General features: G+C 48.1%; 1 protein-coding gene across 2 annotated transcripts in view; it reads left to right on the forward strand.

Moving 5' to 3' along the window:
- TENM2 (teneurin transmembrane protein 2) overlaps positions 1-22,111 on the forward strand; it is a 1,208,790-nt gene that overhangs the window by 1,179,331 nt on the left and 7,348 nt on the right. For both annotated transcript variants that reach the window (XM_023591746.3, XM_058281907.2), the window contains 3 exons: positions 416-651; positions 13,122-13,418; positions 14,855-16,469. In XM_023591746.3, coding sequence (XP_023447514.1) covers positions 416-651; positions 13,122-13,418; positions 14,855-16,469 — 2,148 coding nt within the window. The remainder of the gene's footprint in view (positions 1-415; positions 652-13,121; positions 13,419-14,854; positions 16,470-22,111) is intronic.

Consider the following 22,111-nt stretch of genomic DNA (forward strand, 5'->3'; position numbering starts at 1 on the left):
AGGAAAAAAATATCTGTTTTAAATGATTTTCCCTTCATTTATTTTTTTTTCTATTTAAACTAAAATATTAATATATATATGTTAAAGATCAGGGATTTGATTGACACAAATTGTGTAGGCGAAAAAACATCTTTAAATGTTTGAATTTACTATTAATAGTCTTCAGTGAGTAAAAGAAAAATATCACGGCATAATTATTTCTGGAGCGCCACATATTAATAACGTTTTTCTTTACACGGATCAGCAGCATCTCTGCCACTCACCTTAACCTTGTATGGGTGCTAATTGAAGGCAGCCTGAGACTGACAGCTGCAAAGTACCATGGAAACCTACAAAAATAGGGGCTCTGTTCTCTTATGACTAATAGAGTGGGTAATTTACTTCCCTCTCCCCACCCCCACTTGCATTTCTCCAGATCAAGTGAGGAACAGCTACCAGCTGTGCAACAATGGCACCCTGAGGGTGATGTATGCCAATGGGATGGGCGTCAGCTTCCACAGTGAGCCCCACGTCCTAGCGGGCACCATCACCCCCACCATTGGGCGCTGCAACATCTCCCTGCCCATGGAGAACGGCTTAAACTCCATTGAGTGGCGCCTAAGAAAGGAACAGATCAAAGGCAAAGTTACCATCTTTGGCAGGAAGCTCCGGGTAAGTGGTTCCAACCAACATGTTACCACAAAGGGGCAGGGGAGAAGCCCTTTCCTCACACAGCTGAGAAAGTTTTCCAGCTTCCAAGCCTCTGGTACCCCTTTCTTCTCTGGAAAAGGTAGGTTTGCCCCTCAGAAGGTAGAAGCCGTATTTCCTTTGAGATTCACACCTTGGGGAAAACATTCTCCCTTCTCTAGGACTGGAAAGGGCCATTTTCTGCCATTAAAGCTAGAGCAAGCTTTGGTCTTCTTTTGATGGCTGGAAGTGGGCAAAGCCAGGACTCACCCCAATTCTGTCTTTCTCTCTGGCTCACAGGCCAGTATTAAACCACCATACCTCACAGCTTCCTGTGTAACTCCATAGTCATCAGATAATCTCAGCATTAGTGGGTACTGCTCTGGTCAGTTGTAGGGCACTGAGAGAAACTGATTCTTACCCATCATGCTAACCCTTTCCCCAAGGGAATAGGAAGTGGAATGGGGTAGAGAGAACCCAAACTTTAACAAACTCAGCACATATTTATGGAACACCTAGCCAGATACCATGCTACGTACATGCCATGTATGGGATTCAAAGCAAGTTCCCTGCCCTCTTGGGGGGAGAGTGGGTTAGGTAGGGAGAGAGAAAAGACAATGGGTAAACAAGTAAATATCTGAAATAATTGCAAATTGGCATAAGTACTAGGGAGACATTGAGCAATGGGACACAACAGAGTTTTACAAATGCTTCCAAATCCCTCAGGGTGGCAGGTTCAGCATGGCCAGACTTGGGGCTAACTGCTGCCGTGCTATTGACTTGAAGGCCAGCCAGCCCACGTGGCCCCTGCCAGCCAGGCCACTCCATATTAAGATTCTGCCTTTGTCTGATTGGAGTTTAATTCTCCATATTAGGTTATCAGCGGTCGCCCATGTTTTTCTTCCTCTACTAGTATCTGCAAAGTTGCAAGCTGCAGTATCTTCCTAAAGACAAAAATGGAAAGAGATTAGTAGCTAAATCCTTAATGACTGGATTTCAGGGCTGTGTAATTGATTTTTGATACGCTGCACGGTAGAAGTTGATTATAGAAGTAACCGTTCCTTTTCTCTGATAAATCAGTTATGCATTTTGACTAAGTTTTCAAAATAAAGATAAATGTAGCCCTAAAATAAAATGGCTATAATCCCAACTCTGAATATTAAAAATCTTAATAATGGTACTTGTGGTAATTAGCAGAAGTTAGGCACGCACATCTTATAACTGAATTTCTGCCAGGGTTAGATTTGCTGGCATCATGTTTATGCAAATCAAAACACAGCTTTATCTATCAACACCTCAACATTTAATTGTCTGGTGTTAGTTCCTGTAACAATAATCACATATCCATTTAGCTCTCTTAAATGAAAATCACTATGAGATTATAACAGGTTGAGTGGACTGAAAATGTAATTTGAAAATGAGGGAGAAAGCCTGGAATTTATTTGCATCTCATTTATTTTAATTCAGTTCCTAAACTATTTAGTGAATGAAATAAAAGCAAGTCCTGGAAAATGCAGGGGAGCAGTTGGAAGAAAGTGATGTGGATTCAGAGAACTGGGGAGTGGTCTTTTCCTCAGATGCTTCTTGAGCCTGCGGCAGGGAAGTTTGCAGCCCCTAAACCATAGGCCTCTGTGGTCCCTGCCCCTGCCACCAGGCCGGCAGGCAATCTCAGTCCATGAGAACGCGGGCTCTTCTCTCCCTACCCCTAGTCCTGCCATTTTTTTTCAGTACTGCTCAAGTGGGGCACTGAAATTTTTCATTCATTCAAAGACGTTTACTAAATGCCAGCTAAGTTCTAAGCACCCTTTAATGCATGGATTATAGCGATGTACAGTCTAGTGGAGCAAAACCATATAAATGTGAGCTACAATAGAGGTCAATACCACAAGGGAAAAAATATACATATTATTGTATGAGTCAGGAAAAGATAGGCTCTGGCTGGATAATAAATAAACCCTTAAATTTCCATGGCTTAACATATCACAGCCCAATTGAGCCTGGCAGTTCCTTGTGCCGGGCTGACTTGCTCCAGTTGCTCTGTTTTGTGACCCTGCCATCTTAAACACGTGGCCTCCAAGGTGGCTGCAGAAGAGGAAGAGAGCATGGATGATGGAAGTGGTGTGCATCACTTCCACCCACACTGGCCTGAGCCGGCCAGGTGACCTCACCTCAACTGCAGGGAAGCCTGGGAAATGTCTTCCTGTGGACCTTAGAAGAAGAAAACAAAAGGGGAGTTGGTGAACACAGCCTTGTGGTCTGAGCCTTGACGAGGGATTAGGAAGGATTTCACAGAGGAGCTAGCTAGCATTAGTTCTGAAGAACAGTAGGAATTAGCCAGGCAAAGATTTGGGCAAGGGGTTATCAGACAGAAAGCATCACCTATGAAAAGGCAAAGCAGCCCAAAAAAGAATGGTGTTTTCAGAAATTTCAAGTAACTCCTTTTGGCGGGAGAGAAGAGTGGTGTGCCATGGTGTGGTACAGAAAAGGATGAGGCTGCACAAGTTGACCAGGGGCAGCTCATGGCAGGGGCTATTATTCCAGGTTGGCATTTACCCTGAGGACATGGGGAGCTGATCAAGGGCTTACTTAACTGAGTCACATGTTGGGACATGTAATATTAGATGAATATCCGATGGATGGGATTTGGCACCTGTAGGGTTGCTGGATCACCCTCATCTTTTGAGGGGCGTTCCCAGTGATGGACGATGGGGGGCCATCCAGACACAGTGGGCTGGCCTGCCAGCCTGTGTGAGGGAGAGAGGCTGAGACCCAAAACCAACAGACAGGAGGTTCTCACAGCCCCAACCCTGCCTCTTGGAATGGGAAAGAAAATGAAGGCACTTTAAAACGCAACACCTTAATCAGTGCTGTGTAATCATTGCTTCCCCTTGGTTAGCAGGGAATTTGGAACAACTCTGTGATGTGGCCCTCGGAGCTATCACGTGTTGAAGCAAGAAGCCTGGCCCTCTCCAGGGGCTGGCAAGCTGCTGAGGGTCTGGCCAGTTGAGTGGTACAGGGGCCCAAGGCCACCGAGCAACCCTGGGGCTCAGAGAAGCCAAAACTCCCAGTGAGGCCATCGCAAGTAAGATAGTTCCCAATGAAATTTGACCGCACCTCCGCACGCCTTTCTTTCCTCGGTCCTCCGGCCAGAGATGTCTCTTCAGTTGAAGAAAACAACAACAGCTCTCCCTTATGGGCTAGGGAAATACAAGAAGGCAGATGAATGGCCATGTCCATAGAAGCTTCCTGATGCTTTGACAGACTTGGAGGTGTTAGGCCTTCATCCCTGCCCGAACTCAGGGGGAAAGATTTTCATTATCCCTCCCATGGATTTCTCAGGGAATCTCTTTTAAAAGATGCCCCTCCCCGCTTCCCTCACCATCCTCCATTCCCTCTCCACTCTCTCTGGCCTTTCCAAAACACTTGAAGCAGTTTCCATGAGTGCAGGGACCATCCCTGCCAGATCCCTGGTGGCAGGTGCCCTTTGGTGAGCCCTCAGACAACAGGTGACAGAGGAAGGAGTCATGACCATGGCCTCCGTAGGCTCCCCCTTGGAAGGTGCTCAGGAGGGAGAAGGCCCCATCACCAAAGCAGGTATGAGTTCACAAGGACATTGCCCCTGTATTTGTCAGGACTCTTTGTGCTACGGAAGTCCAGAACTGCACTCCAATTAGCTTGACAGAAACAGGCATGGCCAGTCATTGAAGGGGTCAGCACAAGAGAGGAGCTGGACTTAGCAGCTCTAGAATCCCAAATGGTATCAGGTGAGCGTCTCTCTCTTTCTCTGGTTTTCTTGCCACTCCCTGCCATCTCCCAGAATTGCTCCTCTTGGCAAGTGGCCTAATTCTTCCCCACACTGGACTGGTGTCTTCTTCACATTGGTGCTTGGACAGATTTGGCCCAAGTTGACTTCAGGCTTACGTCATGAGCCAGTCTCTGGTCAGAGAGATGGGAGCCATGATTAGTCAGGCCTGGGCCCCATGGCCAGTGTCCTGTGATGGGCAGTTCGAGTAAAACCACCTAGACAGGAGATACCTTAGCAGAAGGGGGCGCTGTACCAAAGAAAGGAGGAGGAGGCGATGGGTTAAAAGGAGAGATTCTGCCACCTCCATCCCACCACAGCCTAACTGTAAGGCAAAATCCTGGCCCTGATGATTTGTTATTTCACTACTGCCCCCAGCAAACCTTGTTTCTAGGCTTTTGGAAAAGGGAACTGAAACCAACCCCTTCTACTAAGCTTTATATCTTCTGCTCTCTCCCAAAATGGATTTAGTGCACAATTCTCTCTGAAAAGAAAGGCACAGAACCACCCTCTAGGATATTTCTTCCTGATTATGATTTACATAGAGATTGCAAAAGCAAGAAACAGCTACATGTGTAGGTAGCAGAACAAAAGAAAAATTGTTTCCAAGATAATCTTCCATCATGATATTGGTATTAGTGTTATTAATATTCCAAGAAGAAGTGGGAGTTAGTAATTTTGTTTTGGTTCCCATATAATGAATATGACATTGCAATTACATGCTGGCATGTGTTACTTTTACTAACGTGGCAAATCCCAGTAATGCAGCAGCTAGATGGGGCAGACACGCGTGTGTTCATGTGAACACTCACACGGGAACTCTGTCACCCGTGGAGCTGGCTCTGGTATGTCTGTCAACACACGCAGTCACCAAGAAAGCCTGAATTTGATCAGCCCTTCCTGCCACAACACATTCATTCTCCACACCAAGTAATATTTTTATTTTTCAAATACCTACTGTATTCTTGGTACTGCAGTAGGCACTGACTGTATATTGGTGAACAGACAAGACTCAGTGTTACATTGTGGTCAATGCTTGGATAGATGGCACAAAAGGCAATAAATTAATATTAGCTTGAATAACACATAACCAGGAGGGCAAGGCTCTGCAAACACATCAAACATCGTACTCCCTGCCGTGCCACGCAAGGGTGTCCCCCACATGGGGGAGCCCCACGCACAAGGAGTGCACCTGTGAGGAGAGCCGCCCAGCGTGAAAAGAAAGTGCAGCCTGCCCAGGAATGGCGCCGCCCACACTTCCCGTGCCGCTGACGACAACAGAAGCGGACAAAGAAACAAGACGCAGCAAATAGACATGAAGAACAGACAACCAGGGGAGAGGGGGAAATTAAATAAATAAATCTTTAAAAAAAAAAACATCGTACTCCCCACACAGGCATGACTTTCGGATGACTTGCTGTTTTGAATGGTGCAGTGGCAAAACAGAAAGACCCACTTGGAGCGTACACTATAGAAAGGGGAATCAGATAATAAATAAATGTACAAATAATATGAAAACACGGTGGTGATGGGTGCTCTGAAAGAAAAGAGAGGGTGGCGAAAATAGGGAAGATCTGATTTAGTTTAAGGCCACTCTAGGAAAATGCCATTTGAACTGAGACCTGAAAAGTAGAAATTTTCCAGGCATGGGGTGGAAGAGAAGTCTTCCGGGCTAAGGAACCAGTGTGTGCAAAGATCCTGAGGTACGAGAGACCAAGGCACATATCCCAAACAGAAGGAGAGCCAGTGTGGCTGCAGCAGACTATCATGGGGGTGAGGTCAAGGGGACAGAGGCTTTTCAGCCCTGGTGAGGAGTGTGGATTTTATTCTAAGCTCACTGGACACTAGGGGAGGATGTTAAGGTTGAGATTTACGTGATCTCATGCTCTGAACTTGGAAATATGGCCATTCTCCCCAGGCTTTGCCATTGGTGACAGCAGAGGACCACTCGTCTGGAGTCTGGGCTGTCTTCCTCCTGGGAGGGTAGGAGACATGCCACATACCTGACTTCTGGAAGTGGACTTGGCCCAGTGGTTAGGGCATCCATCCACCACATGGGAGGTCTGCAGCTCAAACCCCAGGCCTCCTTGACCCATGTGGAGCTGGCCCATGTGCAGTGCTGATGCGCGCAAGGAGTGCCCTGCCACGCAGGGGTGTCCCCACAGGGGAGCCCCATGCGCAAGGAGTGCACCCCGTAAGGAGAGCCGCCCAGCACGAAAGAAAGTGCAGCCTGCCCAGGAATGGTGCCGCACACACGGAGTGCTGACACAACAAGATGACGCAACAAAAAGAAACACAGATTCCTGTGCTGCTGACAACGACAGAAGCGGACAAAGAAGATGCAGCAAATAGACAGACAGACAAACAAGGTGGGGGGGGGAGGGGAGAGAAATAAATAAATAAATCTTTAAAAAAAAAAAAGGTGAAGGGTAAGTCCAAGCCCCCTCACGTCATCTGGGCTGAGCCTCCAAACCAGGCACCTCCCTCCTCTGCCCCATCTCTACCAACCTACCCCCTGGCCTCCACTAGAATCCATCTCATAGCGTCTGAAATGGCAAGTTCTCTGCCCGTGGTGGCCCTTGTGACCTCCCCCCCTGGAATATGCTCTCTAACTGCTCTCTCATCCTCACCTCACTCTCACTCACACGTCAGCCCCACACCCTCCACCCTCATCCCACACACCACCCCCAGCAGCATGTCCTCTGGGAAGCTTGTTGTCCTCCCCAGTTCTGCTAAGGGTCCCACCTCCCTTCCCACAGCTCCCCATGCTTACGCTCAGTGCTGTGCTAATGCTCTGAACTGGGAGCTCCGTGAGGGCAGGGGCCAAATCTGTCTTGCTCTATCTTAAGGGCAGAGCACAATAACAAGCCCACAGTAGGAGCTCAGTAAAGAATGAATGAATGGAGTTTAAGTTGATACCATGAAATCTGCCCTCCTCTGACGTCTGTAGATTAGTTCTACAGGAGCTCCCACAATGACTCTAATTGTTCTCTGGAATGAAACCTATCATATATTTGGACATCACCCATGTCTCGGCCACATTCTCTTTTCCTTTTACTGTATGAGTACCTTAGATCATCAGAGTCAACAGGGTTCTTGTACTTGGTCTAATTCAGCCCGCTTATTCACAGATGTTCCTTGAGCACCAAGCACCTTCTGAAACAATAGAGACACTAAGAAAAATAAGATAAATTCCCTATCCACCAAGAACTCACAGGCCGTCACAGTCAAGGAAACTGAGGCGTGAACGGCGAAGGGTCTGCTTTGGAAGGACAAAACTCATTGTTGTCAAAACTGCAGCTCAACTTCAAGTCTTTCTACCTTTCCACCACACCACCATCCAAAACAGCAGGCCATCCAAAAGTAATGTTTGCTTGGGGAATACATTATTTAATGTGTTTGCCGAGGCTCGCCCTCCTAATTATGTATTATTTAAGCTAATATTAAATTTATAGCCAGTTGTTTTGTCTGCACAAGCACTGATCCCGGTATAGTGTTGTCTTATTGTATGGGAGCTGGTGAGCGTTGCTTTTTAAATCCCAAAGGACTGACCCAGAAAGGAAATGAAGATGTCATCTAAGCTGGGCTTTTTCCCTGGGTATGTGAATAACTAAACTCTCCAAGGCAGGAGCATCTGCTTTTAAACATCACTAGACACGGAGAATTGCATGCCCTCTGCCATTAATCTTTTGCAAGCTTTCCGTATTCTAAGCAAGTTCTTCTGTAAGTCTAACTGGAATCTCTCCTGCTGCGCCACAATTCCATTTCCTGTAGGGGATCCAGCCTGGTGTTAATTTCCTCCTTCATGTTCCTCAAATCACCAGCTCCCATCATTGCCCCCAGAGCTAAGTTGGAATCACTGGTTATAGGCCCAGCAGGGCCATTTTGACGACAGCATTTCCTTTCCTCCGGGTTTTTTACGAGCCTCCTTGTGACAGGCGAGGGTTTGGTGAGATCAAAACATTCTGTGGGGAAATTCCACAGGGGAAATGACTTCCCAAAGTCTGCCCTCTGCAAAAATAAAAACCATGCTAAATAGCTGAGTTTTATTAACTGGGGAAGCCAGACTGAGGAAAATGCCCGATAATTAAAAATAATGGCTTCCTTACAAACACAAAATTGTATTAATTTAAAAATTGGTTTCTCTATCGCTGAATTCCTACTGAGCTGGCTGGGAAGGGGATTTTGCTGATCCTGGCAGGGAAAATAATTCAAAATAACGTTTATGTTCTCCAGGAAGCCTCAAGGTTAATTTAAATATTGTTAGACAGGTAATTTAATTCGGAATAAGAGAAGAGCGTGGCTAAATTAAAGCTCCTGCACACTCTCCACTGGGGAGAGGTACCCACAGAGGGCCAAGCCTGCCTGTTGGACCCTCCACCCCCTCGCGCCCCCAGCTGAGGCACCTCCTCTTTATTAGTGGCGCCCTCATAATTAAAGATCTTGATTAGATTACACAACTGGCCTGAACTTCTAGCTCAGCTTCCAGTGAATTTATCATATTTAATTATTAGAAGGATTGGACGTTTTTTACAAAAATTTCACAATTCAAAAGTCACCTCGACCCACGGCTGTAACAAAATCCCTTAGTGAATTTGGGGATAAAAATCCACCCCCAATTATGGATGGCCAAGGGTGAGCACCAATTACTTCTTTACAGAGGAGCCCCAAGGCCAGGGGTCCAAGGCCTCGTCAGCTCTCGTGATGGCCGCAGACCCAGTGGGTGCCCCCCCCTCCCCGTGCTTGGTAGCTTTCAGTTCTTTCTGCCGTCTTAGCCTCCTCCCACACTAGCCTCGTTGTTCTGACGCTAGCCATGATTATATCCATGATTTCCATGGCATCCCTCCCGTGGTGATTACATGCTGGGGCATGTAGAGGAGATGCCGTGCCTGTGCAGGGCCCTCGGTCACCACCAGGGCTTGTGCTTGCTGACCTCACCACCTGGAACATTCTCCCCGACTTCTCTCCTATCTTCACCCACAACTCACTCATACTTCAGGTCCCCCCGAGGCAGCACTTCCTCTGGGAAGCCTTCCTTGTCCTCCCCAGTTCTGCTAAGCGTCCCTCCTCCCTTCCCACAGTTCCCCATGCTTACGCTCAATGCTGCGCTAATCCTTTGAACTGGGAGCGCTCTTTTCTTTATCCCCCTCTGACCTGTGAGCTCCATGAGGGCAGGGGCCAAATCTGTCACGTTCTACCTTAAGGGCAGAGCACAATGACAAGCCCACAGTAGGAGCTCAGTAAGGAATGAATGTATGAATGGAATTTTAAGTTGATACCATGAAATCTGCCCCCTCTGACCTCTGCCGATCAATTCCAGTCCTCAGGGTCCTCCCACAGTGACTCTGGAATGAAACCTATCAGGTATTTGGAGATCACCAGTGCCCTGGCCACTTTCTCTTCTTTTACCACATGAGAACCTTAGACCATCACAGGTGGCAGGGTTCTTGCTCTTAGTCCGACTCCGCCCCCATCATATATATGATCATATGTCATTTGCCTGTTGCTCTGTCCCAGTTACTCCAGGACCTGAAGGTAGGGCCTTATATCCCACTGAGGGTATTAACCAAGAGTATGCAGGGAGCTTTTTCAACGAGCCCCCAGCACCTGCTCCCTGGGGGCTGACTGAGCAGATGAGGCAGGCTGGGCAGCAGTGCTTGGTGAGAGCACCCTAGAGCGTTTGCAGATGCGTGCTCGAGGGAGAGGGCCCCTGGCCCAAGAGACTGTGCAGCCTGGGGGTGAGGATAGGAGCTCTGGGTTGGGATCCCAGCTCCACCGCTTATATTTGTATAAACTTCTGCAGGTCACTTAAGCCTGCCTGTGCCTCCTGTGTAAACCAGGGATAATGAGAGTGCTTACCTGGGAGTGTGGTTGTGAGGATTAAATAAGATAAAACAAGCGCAGGGCTGAGAAAAGCGCTAAGCCCGTCATAAGCACTCAGGACGTGGAGCTGTTTCTGTTCATCCGTCTATACCTGAACAGGCACCAAGCCTGACGTTAACAGAGATTTCATGTTCAATACATAATGAATGTGCTCTTCTGCATTCTTGGCAAAGAGAAGCAGAAAGGGGTAAAAACAAGTCAGAGGAAGAAGGAGAACGGGAGAGGGACGGCTGAGCAGGTGGGGTGGTAGGGAGTCACCAGCATGTGCCTCAGAAAGCCCAAAGAACCCTTCCTACTCATGCCACCCTCATTCCACCCCAGTAGAATCTTCGAGAGGTCTTGAACTGAAATGCTTAAGCACTTAGGTTTCAGAATCTCGGTGGCCTTCTGCAGTTGTCCCAAATGAAGCAACCCAATATGGCCAAATTTCAGGTTTGAAAGGAAGTGGTCTTTCTGACCCCAGCTCTGGAAATGGTGACTTTGCTTTCGGAAAAAGGTCCCCAGTAATTCTAACACCATTAGCTTTTGGACCTATTGAAAAATCCTACCATTCATTCTTTGCCTTCTTGACCGTTCTCAACTGCTGTACGTTTGTCAAATGTGAAACTTCTGCCTGGTGCCGACTTTTCTTACCCCAAGAACTCATCAGCTGTATTCCTACCTCCATGCTTTGACACATTCTAATCTTCAGTAAATGTTCTGTCCTTTTTCTTGGGAATGAATCCACAGAAACAGCAATGGTTTTGGATATCAGGCTGCCCTTGGTTCAAATTCTGCCTCTGCCCCTTATCTTATTATATGACCCCTCTGAGTTCAGTTGCCCATATGTAAAGTAATTTCGAACTATGTGGTTGGAATTAAAATGGGATCAAGTATGTAAAGTACCTAGCACAGTACCTGTCCAATTGTCAGGAGCTTGTGACATTTCAAATTGGTTTCAACTACCAATAACAGAGACTAGAGGTAACAGGATCTTAAACAAGATAGAGGTTTGTTATTTTTTTATGACCTAAAAGAAGCCCAGGGAGGCAGTTCCTAATTAGGAATGGCTGACTGTTGAAGGTACCTAGGTCAACAGCAATCTGGACTCGACTCTTAGGAGCGATCATCCTTGAGGTTTCCATCCTCAAACTCACCTCATATTCACAAGGTAAGTGCTCCAGCCATCACATTCACATTTCCTTCAGGAAAAGAAGGATATTTCACAGAAGACCCAGCCAACAACTACCACTTGCCTCATGGTGGCCATGCCTATCTGCAAGGGAGGCTACAAAACGTTGATCTTTACCTGGGCACAATGCTGCTCCCCACAATACAGTTGTCTTTAGCATTAAAATTATTCCTTATCTCCCCCAAAAGCTATAATGTAGAGTCCTCAAGGGCTGTGCTATTATCTTAAGTTTCTAAATCATTTTGAGATGTTTCAGGGCACTCTATGGCTGTACAATACAGAAAGCAGTAGTACTAATTAATGAAAAAAAGCAAAGTGGTTAACTGGTTGAAGTCTAAAAATCTAAGTTTCAGACCAACCTACCAGACCCCATCATCCCTACGTGAACTTGAGCAAGTTATGTCACCTCTCTGTTTTGGCTCAATTTCCTCATCTGTAAAGTAGTCTTTGTGGTCAACTGCAATAGCAGATGCAATGCGCCTAACTCAATGCCTGTGTATATTAATCCTCAACATATGTTGACGTTAGCCACAGCAGCATGATCAAGTGCCATTGAATTAGGGTAGGGGGAGAAGGCGGCAGACCCCTCTCATTCCTCTTCCTTCTGCCTGTTTACGTCTTCCCTTGCCTTCTGCAGCCACCCCAGGGATGTCTGTATTTGCAGTCAATTATCTTGAAAGAGCCCGGCCTGAGCCTGCAGCATTTCCTTCTTCTCCAGCGGTCCACTCAGGACCAGCTGATTCTCCGGAGGCTCTCTCCTTTGCCTCTAACCGGAGTCTAGTCTCCCAGCTCTGCCTTCTGGGGCAGCCTTTCTTCTCTGATCAGATCAACATTGAAATAAATATTAAATTATATCTGGATGTGTTCCACTATTCCTTTCAAATCTAAGAAAATCCATTTTCCCTTTGCTGGAATTCTCCCAGCCCCACTGAGGTCCCCCCACTGATGCCTTGCATCCTTTGACAGTGGCCAGATTTTCCTCTAGATATTAAGAGTAAAGGAGTTCACATAAGAATGAGACTTCGTAGTCCCAGACCTTTGTAAAATATGGATTTCTTTGTCTTCCTCCTGACCCCTAACAAGGACATTTCATTGGGGTTTCAGAAGAAACCATAGCACTTGTTTTTAAATCTCATTATCTCTCAGCTAACAGTGTGCCAAGAAAGTCATGTGTGCATATATATGCCCCCAGTGTGTCCAGGCAGGGCAACTGGGGCTCCAAGTCCAAGTGTATGGCTGTGTCCATTGTGCACTGCACAACTTGAGGGGTGTCATTCACACTTCCACATCATGGCAGCCCTTGTAATTGTGCTGCACATAGCCTACACAACTGCTCATGACAGCTGTCCCCAGATTGATCATCTCCGTCCATAAGTAGCCTCATTTCTCTACGCTAGTGTACCATGCAAATATAACCATTTTTTATGTGTGCCAGGACATAAAAAGGCTTGGAAAGCAAAGCACCACTCTAAATAACCCAGGGTTGTTTCTTCCTCCAACACACTCTTATCCCCAGCCCTGGCTGCATCTCCTCCGTAGAAGCCCGAGCGAGCGTGCCTGGGTGGCATCTCTCAAACCAGGCCCATTGTGTTTTCCTAGGTCCATGGAAGAAACCTCTTGTCCATCGACTATGACCGGAACATTCGGACAGAGAAGATCTATGATGACCACAGGAAGTTCACCCTCAGGATCATTTACGACCAGGTGGGCCGGCCGTTCCTCTGGCTCCCCAGCAGCGGGTTGGCCGCTGTCAACGTCTCCTACTTCTTCAACGGGCGCCTGGCCGGCCTTCAGCGCGGGGCCATGAGCGAGAGGACAGACATTGACAAGCAGGGCCGCATCGTGTCCCGGATGTTTGCCGATGGGAAGGTGTGGAGCTACTCCTACCTGGACAAGGTGCGTGGATGCGCCTCCCCGTCTGGCCGGCACCTTCTGTTACTCACACTGCTCTTTGTAAGCTGACCTGCTGCTCTTTGCCTCTAGAAGGATTAACATCTTTACTCCAACTAGACAAGGGCTCCCCTCGCGCTTTCACCCTCACTGGAAGGGAAAAAAGTTGAAGAAAAATGTTATTCATAACTCAGCACTATTAGCATTAAAAGAAAAAAAGTGCTAGACACTCAGTAATGGCAAAAAGGACAGATTGTCTGATTTTATTCAAAACAAAACAAAAAAAACAGTGCTTGTAGAAGCAGACAGCATCATCCCACTGGCAGTGGAGCTAATCATTGCTTATGAATTGGAAATACAGTGACTCATTTCTGCCTTGCCCTAAATTAAGCCATCGGGGTAGGGGATTTTGCCTGAAATTCAAGCACACAGAGAGACACTCTCCTACTTGGCCTATTGGTTGAAATAGCCAAAGGATTCTCCTTACCTAATTCCCTGTGTCGGAAAGGGCCATGTTCAGGTCTCCATGCCAGAAAAGGTCAGGTTGGAGCAGCGGGAAAAAGAGGCCCCTCCCAGGCAGATGTCAAGACTTCCAAAGGCTGCCCCAGCCGTTAGTCATTAGAAAGGGCCAGTCAGCCTGGGCCTCTCCCCAGGCGCCCCCTGCCACTCGCCCCCTGTGCACATCCATTTCTTCCTCTCTGGCCTCATTACAGCGGTGACTGGCAGAGCTGTGATCTCTGCAAGAGAGGAGCTGCTCTCCCTGTGGTCCATCATGGCTCTTGTTCCCCCATTAAATGCTGGAATGACTCACCAGGGGAAGCCGGCAGCTTGCAATTCCCTCCAGTCCAAGGCCATTTTTTCCCCCTAAAGAATCATGAATTCTGGGCTATTTAATCTTTAAAGTAGCTTCTAAATGGAGGATGTGCTTTCTCTTTAGATTTACCCAGGGATTGGCAAAAATGTAGTATGTGTGCCACACCTCTCTCCCACTTGGCCAGGGGCAGTAATTCCTAACCAATCCCAAGATTCCTTGTTATTCAGCCTGGAGACAAAGCTCAGTGACTCTCACCTTAGTCCTCTAAGGCTCTTGCTTAATGGTCCAAGCCACAGCAGCATCACCTAGAAGCTTATTAGAAATACAGATTCCCAGGCTCCACCCCAGCCCTACTGAAGTAGAATCTGCATTCTAGCAAGACCCCCGGGTGTTTCACACGCACATGAGAGTTCGGGACGCAGTACTAATAATTTAGGCAGCCACAGTGAATCCATCAGAGCTGGCACACCTGGTGCAGTAAGCCTAGCTGTAGCCTCTGGCATAAGCTTTCCCCATCCTGCAAGGCTTTTGGATAGACTTTCGGGGAACTGGAGTAAATTTCTGTTCACTTGAGAGCATGGTCCTGAAGCTCCAACTCATGCATTGCCTTCCCCTTTCCTCCCTTCAGTCCATGGTGCTCCTGCTTCAGAGTCAGCGTCAGTACGTATTTGAATATGATTCCTCCAACCGCCTGCATGCCGTCACCATGCCCAGCGTCGCCCGCCACAGCATGTCCACACACACCTCCGTCGGCTACATCCGCAACATTTACAACCCTCCCGAAAGCAACGCCTCGGTCATCTTCGACTACAGTGACGACGGCCGCATCCTGAAGACGTCCTTTCTGGGCACTGGGCGCCAGGTCTTCTACAAGTACGGGAAGCTCTCTAAGCTATCGGAGATTGTCTATGACAGTACCGCCGTCACTTTTGGGTATGACGAGACCACAGGCGTTTTGAAGATGGTCAACCTCCAAAGCGGGGGCTTCTCCTGCACCATTCGGTACAGGAAAATCGGCCCACTCGTGGACAAGCAGATCTACAGGTTCTCTGAGGAAGGCATGGTCAACGCCAGGTTTGATTACACCTATCACGACAACAGCTTCCGGATCGCAAGCATCAAGCCCGTCATAAGCGAGACTCCCCTTCCCGTGGACCTCTACCGGTACGACGAGATTTCCGGCAAGGTGGAGCACTTTGGCAAATTCGGGGTCATCTATTATGACATAAACCAGATCATCACCACTGCCGTGATGACCCTGAGCAAACACTTTGACACCCACGGGCGGATCAAGGAAGTCCAGTACGAGATGTTCCGGTCCCTCATGTACTGGATGACGGTGCAGTATGACAGCATGGGGAGGGTGATCAAGAGGGAGCTCAAACTGGGGCCCTATGCGAACACCACGAAGTACACCTACGACTATGATGGGGATGGGCAGCTCCAAAGCGTGGCCGTCAACGACCGCCCCACCTGGCGCTACAGCTACGACCTCAATGGGAACCTCCATTTGCTTAACCCGGGCAACAGCGTGCGTCTCATGCCCCTGCGCTACGACCTCCGGGATCGGATAACCAGACTTGGCGATGTGCAGTACAAAATCGACGATGACGGCTACCTGTGCCAGCGAGGGTCTGACATCTTTGAGTACAACTCCAAGGGCCTCCTGACAAGAGCCTACAACAAGGCCAGTGGGTGGAGTGTCCAGTACCGCTACGATGGTGTTGGGCGGCGGGCCTCCTACAAGACCAACCTGGGCCACCATCTGCAGTACTTCTACTCCGACCTCCACAACCCCACTCGCATCACACACGTCTACAATCACTCCAACTCGGAGATCACCTCGCTGTACTATGACCTGCAGGGCCACCTCTTTGCCATGGAGAGCAGCAGTGGGGAGGAGTACTACGTTGCCTCGGATAACACAGGGACGCCCCTGGCTGTGTTCAGCATCAATGGCCTCATGATCAAGCAGTTGCAGTACACTGCCTATGGGGAGATTTACTATGATTCCAACCCTGATTTCCAGATGGTCATTGGCTTCCACGGGGGGCTCTATGATCCTCTGACCAAGCTGGTCCACTTTACCCAGCGTGATTATGATGTGCTGGCTGGACGATGGACCTCTCCAGACTATACCATGTGGAAAAATGTGGGCAAGGAGCCGGCTCCCTTTAACCTGTACATGTTCAAGAGCAATAATCCTCTCAGCCATGAGCTGGATTTGAAGAACTACGTGACAGGTGAGGACTTTGCTGCCTCGGTGAGGCAGGGGTTCCCTGTGGGGTAGTTGTCTGGTGGACTCTACAGGGACTTAGAAGAAAGTTCTTAAATCTGATGCCAGGAGAATCCTTGAGAGCTGTAAACACTGGGCAGTGCAGCTGACACCTCTACGGTGTATGGGACAGTAGAATTTGGCAGTACAGTGCAGTCACCAGATGTGTTTTAAGATGCCCTGACCAAATCCAAAATCATTCAGTTGAACTACCTTTTAATAAGAGTCATTCCTTCCTAACATAGGAAAAGGGGAAAGTATTGGACTCTGGCATCAGCAATATCTGGTTCAAATCCTCTCTTCTATTCCACGTTAAGGACCTTGGGCTGGTTGTCCAATCTCTCTGAACTTTAGTTTCCTTCTCTGTGAAAGGAAACTATTAAAACACATCCCATAGAGTGGTTGTGAGAAGTAAATGAGCTTATAAAGGTAAAGTCTTAGGTCAGCACTTAGAGAGTGGATGTTTATGAAATGGTATCTGCCCTTGTTGTTAATATGGGCATTACTAGTGAAGCTGTGAGTTAGTGTAGGGTACTGAGATGACTAAGATCTAGTTCCTGACCTTCAGAGGCTCGCAGCCAGGCTGGCGAGATAGATACACATATGCCCAATGAGTATGCAAAACAGAAATCAGTTTTTGCTATCATAGAGATATCTGTTTATTTACTTACTCAGTAAGCATTTATGGAGTGGTGCCATCCTAAATTCTGGGGTTACATTGGTGAATAAAACAAGCACTCTGCCCTCAAGATACATGTGTGAATGTGTGTGTGTGTGTATAGAGGAATTCATTTGGAGGACGTGACATAGTACAGAGGGTCCGTGCCAAGCTGGGCCTTGAAGGGTGAATGGGACCTTGGTTGGCATAGTGAGCTCAAGGGTGAAGGAAGACTATGAACAGAAGTCAGAAGGACATTCCAAGGTTGGCAAGGGCATGGAGGGAGGGACCAAAGAGGTCAGGTGAACCACTTTCCCGTGATAAGTGAGAAATTGATAAAACAAGAGTCCCTATCCATCCTCCCATCCATCCATCCAACTCTAAGTACTAGACATGCAGTGGAGAGCAAGATAAAGTCCCTGTCCTCAGGGAGATAGGCAAGGAAATCAGGAGGCTGTACAGATAAAATCTCTCTCAAATAGAGATCTAGTCCCAAAGGGTCAACTTCCAAAGAGCAGACGAGGGCCGTTCTGCCTGTGCATACATCGTGCACCATGGTCCGTGCATCATGGAGTATCAACAATAGGACCCCTAAGACCAGGACCACCCCAAGCTCCAGGGCACTCGCAGCTCTTGTCTATGGGTCAAAGAGGCATCAACCCCAGAGGACCCCCACTCTCAGATGACCAGAGGGGCCACTTGCCCATCCCCCAAGACAGGAAAGAAAGCAGCAACCGCCTGGAACACCACGCTGCCCTCAGGGTCCCAGGCTGCAGAAATAGATGACCTCAAACAACAGCTGTGGCCAAGCAGTGCCCCCTTGCCAAGTCCTAGACCCTTTGAAATGGAACCCATCAGCGCCATATACCAGAAGCAGCTGGTACCTTCTGAGCCCAGGAGCTTCCGCCAAGCTAGGTGCCCCCAGTTCTCTTTCTGCACCCCATGTTTTGTCAGAGGCCCCACCAAGGTGCTCTGCGAGGGCTTCCTCTCTGCCCCATGATTTACCACGACTTTTGTCCCTGTTCACGTCACTGCTGTTTCAAATTAAAGTACTTCTGGGTAGAGGGGAGAACAGATACACAGCACACACATAATTAGTTTCAAGTAATGGTAGCGATGCTAAGAGAAATAAAATAAGTGATGGGAAGTGGCTCTTTTATTTAGGGTGGTTAGGGAAGGCCTTTCTGAGGTGAGGTTTCAGCAGGGATCTTTATGGAGTGGGGGAGGGAGGAGAGGGGCACGGGAAGGCCTGGGGAAGGGGTGCGACAGACAGCGGGCGCTGGGTGCAGGAGGCGGGCCCTGCCTGTCTTAGCCACAGGCGTGGGTGCTTCCCGCCTCCCAGTGGGCTTCCAGAGCCCTGCTTGGCTCAGGACCCCCCGGGCTGAATCAGCCAGAGGCAAGTCAAGAGAAAGCCCGCAGAAGGGGGTGCAACAGTTACCTGCCGCTGCCAAAGCCCAAATGAAGCCATTCGCAGGGGGCAGCCACCTCACTGACCCCCTCTGCTATGTTCCTGGTTCTCCTGCAAAGGCCAAAAAAAAGAAAAAAAGTTCTCTGAGTAGCAAGATGACTTTCCTCATTCTAGTGCTTCATGGAGACTCACTAAACGGGACTGAAATCAAGTTGAACTAAGTCCCAGAGAATCGAATACAGAAACGATTAAAAAGCATCGGAAGTAACGGGCAGCGAGAAGGGAGCAGCTTAGGGCTCCACGTCTGCGGTGGAAGCCGGGGCACGGAGGGGATACCAGAGCCAGATGCTCGTGCAAGCCCAGGCACGGGCTGACGCCACCCCTGGAGCAGGGGTCCGAGCAGGGACGCCAGATCACTCCCCACTGTTGGAATCTGGACTCATCTGCAAACTCCATCTAAATTAGTCCTCAGTCGCCATTTAGGAGACTAGTGGCCTAGCTAAACTTGCTGCTCGTGTTTTAAGGGAAAGAGGGAAATAAGATGTAGTCAGGAGAAAGGCAAATAATAGAACCTTCTCTCTCCCGTACTCAAAAGAATCCTACTGTTTGGAAACGGCTTTCTGAATGCGAGTAGCAGCTCCTGACTCCAGAGGAGGGCTGGTTCCTCCCTAGGATGCTGGTGTAGAGGAGAGCAAGGTGGCAAACAGGGGAGGGGCTCTGGCTCTGGAGCCAAAAGCACCTGGGTGAAGCGGAGGGGTTCCTGCCAGGCAGGGCTAAGGGCGGCAGACAGGGTCTCCTGCACCGCTCACAGGCTGCACAGCACTCCTCTCTCTGACGGTACTTACTTAAGGTTCTGTGTTGATGATGGAAAGTCTGTGATGAAAAGATCTTAAAGGAAGTAGTTTAAAGGTTGGCAGACAGGCTCCCACCCAACATCCCACAGTGCAGACCCCATCCAGCTGGAGTGGCCAGCTCTTCACACTTTGCCCTGGACTCTCCCAGTTTCAGCGTCCCAGGAAACTCCTCATTTCCTGGAGAAAGCAGGGTGGTTGGCAACCCCCTCTACCAGCCCTGAGCCCTGCCCTGTCCTCGGGCCGGTTCCTTTTGATGTGAGCACCTGAAACAAATGTTGGCTTCATCAGGCACTTGCTGTGCAACTTGGACAAATGTCTTAACCTTTCTGAGCCTAGTTTCTCCATCCGCAGAATGGTAATAATCATGGCACTCGTCTCAAGGGGTGGGGAAGATGAATTGTGCTGTGGGAAGGGCCTAGCATAGGGTGAAGGCTAATAAATGGTAGCATTGTGTTTGTTATTTATAAGCAGCTATGAGCTTCGAGACAGGGCGCTTGTGGGTGAGTGTGAACTCACCACCTTTGCCTAGTTTTCCGGGAAACGGAGGGAGGCATCCCCAGAACCGCCTGGAAATGGGCTCAGGCTTTGCTGCAGCCAACCTAAAACCACGGACAGAGATTTGAGTTAAATGACCCTCCTGGAAGTAGCCGGTGATGACTCGTTATGTTCTTCCGCATCCCGTCATCCCAGGGGGGCTCTGGGGCTCACAAATCCCGGGCGCACTTTAGCTTCCAGTCGGTTTTGTGGATCTTCATTTCCCTAAGTGAGGAGGGAAGGCACGACCTCCTTCTCACATTTTCCGCTTCTGATATTTACACTTCACACCTGAAGACGCGGTGCCGACGGCGTTTTCCGAGGGAGAGGCTCGGCTGCCGCAGTGTCAGCGCACGCTGTGGAGAACAGGAAGAGCGGGGAGTAATGAGCCATTAGGAGGAGCCACCTCCAGCTCCCCACGAACGACTCCTCTCAACAGATGGTTTCGGGAGCCTTCGCCGGATAACGCCAATTACCTCCAAAGGAGGGGGACTTGTTCGTGCTGTTCCAGAAGTGCCTTCTGCAGAATGGGGGAGGAGACCAGCACCTTGAATAAACAGCGCAGAACAGGTTTGACTTAGAAACCAAGCCGTGTTAGACACTTCCACCTACATAAGGTAGAGGATACGAGTTCTTCCTGCTCAAGGCAGTGGACTTTAAAATCCCTGTTGTCAGAAGCAGGGGATTCGGGGAACAGATGTAGCACGAGTGGTTGAACACCTGCTTCCCATGTTCGAGGTCCCAGGTTCAATCCCCAGTACCTCCTAAAAAATTTTAAAAAGCAGGGGATTTTTAACATCACCTCTTACCCTCCCACAAAGGAGATCCAGAGGAGTTAGGGAGCAAAAAGCTCATGACAGGGGAGTGGATGTAGCTCAGTGGTTGAGTGCCTGCCTCCCACGCAAGAGAGGTCCCAGGTTCAATCTCAGGTTCCTCCTTAAAAAAAACAAACTTCGTGACAGGAGAGTCTTCTGAGGACAAAGACCTCTCGCTTTTCTTAGAGTTCCCTCTAGCAAAATACCTACATAGTCCTGATGAAAGACAAGGTAATTTTAGATGATATATACATGAGGAATTAAATAACACTGAAATATAGACTGGGAAAGTTACTCTGTGTTCAATGTTCCTTTACTTCTTCCAATTCCTTGGAAGAATTGGAAAGTCGTCTTCCCATTTCTCAAAGGAAAACATCTCCACCTGGTGCTGATATGTATTTAACACTTTAATGTTTGTCAATCTCCCTTTTTAAGAGAGAGAACAGGTAACAGAATCATGCTCATTACATTGCTTTGTTTTCTTTGTTTTAATTTTATGGTTATTTCGTTTAAATCAAGTGGTTCTGCTTTTTCTATTCATGGTAGGTAATATAAGGGGTTTTTTTTACAAAATGGCAACTATTTCTTTTTGAAAATCAATTAAGTAGAATAAAGTGCCGGTGAAACCTGGATGTGCTAAAAATCACAGAAGGTAACCAAGAATAGCCAAAGCTGGAAAACCCGTGCTCTGCAGCACCCAGCACCTACCTGGCTCACAGTAGGTGCTCCAGAAATACATGGTGGCTGCTGGATCAGTGCCAGGCTTCTCTCTGCTTGGCCCTGACACTTTTTTTTAAGTCAGTCTCAAACCTGTATTCTTAACTCACTCTTAAATGGGCTGTCGCTGATGGGTGTAGGTACCAAATCATTCAGAGCACTAGTCTATGTCCAAGGAAAACATATGGACCATGGATCCCAGATTGCCTCTCTTTAAAGAGTTCTTATATGTCAATATGTTTTGCAGGAAAGTCAGCCTTAGATCCCTCCTAAGAGTCCCAGGAAGGAGTTGGTTATACTTTTAGCCCCTTCAAGAGCATGTTTTCTGTCAGATGCAGATGCTCTGTCATACTTGTACTAGTCAGGGAAGCTTTTGCTATAGATGTGCAGTGTTCATTTATTCATTCATTCGTTTGTTCATTCATTCTATAGATGCTTAGCTGAGCACCTATTTTGTGTCAGGCCTAGAGAGAAATCAGTGAATAAAACAGATTTTAAAAATCCCTGTCTTCGTGGAGCTTACATTCTTAGTGAGGGAGAGAGACAATAAACAATAAATATTAAAAATGCACAAATGATACAGCAAGTTAGAATGTTATTACTGTTTTGAGGGGAAAAGTAGAG

The sequence above is a fragment of the Dasypus novemcinctus genome, chromosome 2 (assembly GCF_030445035.2).
Source record: "Dasypus novemcinctus isolate mDasNov1 chromosome 2, mDasNov1.1.hap2, whole genome shotgun sequence".
NCBI classification, from domain to species: Eukaryota; Metazoa; Chordata; class Mammalia; order Cingulata; family Dasypodidae; genus Dasypus; species Dasypus novemcinctus.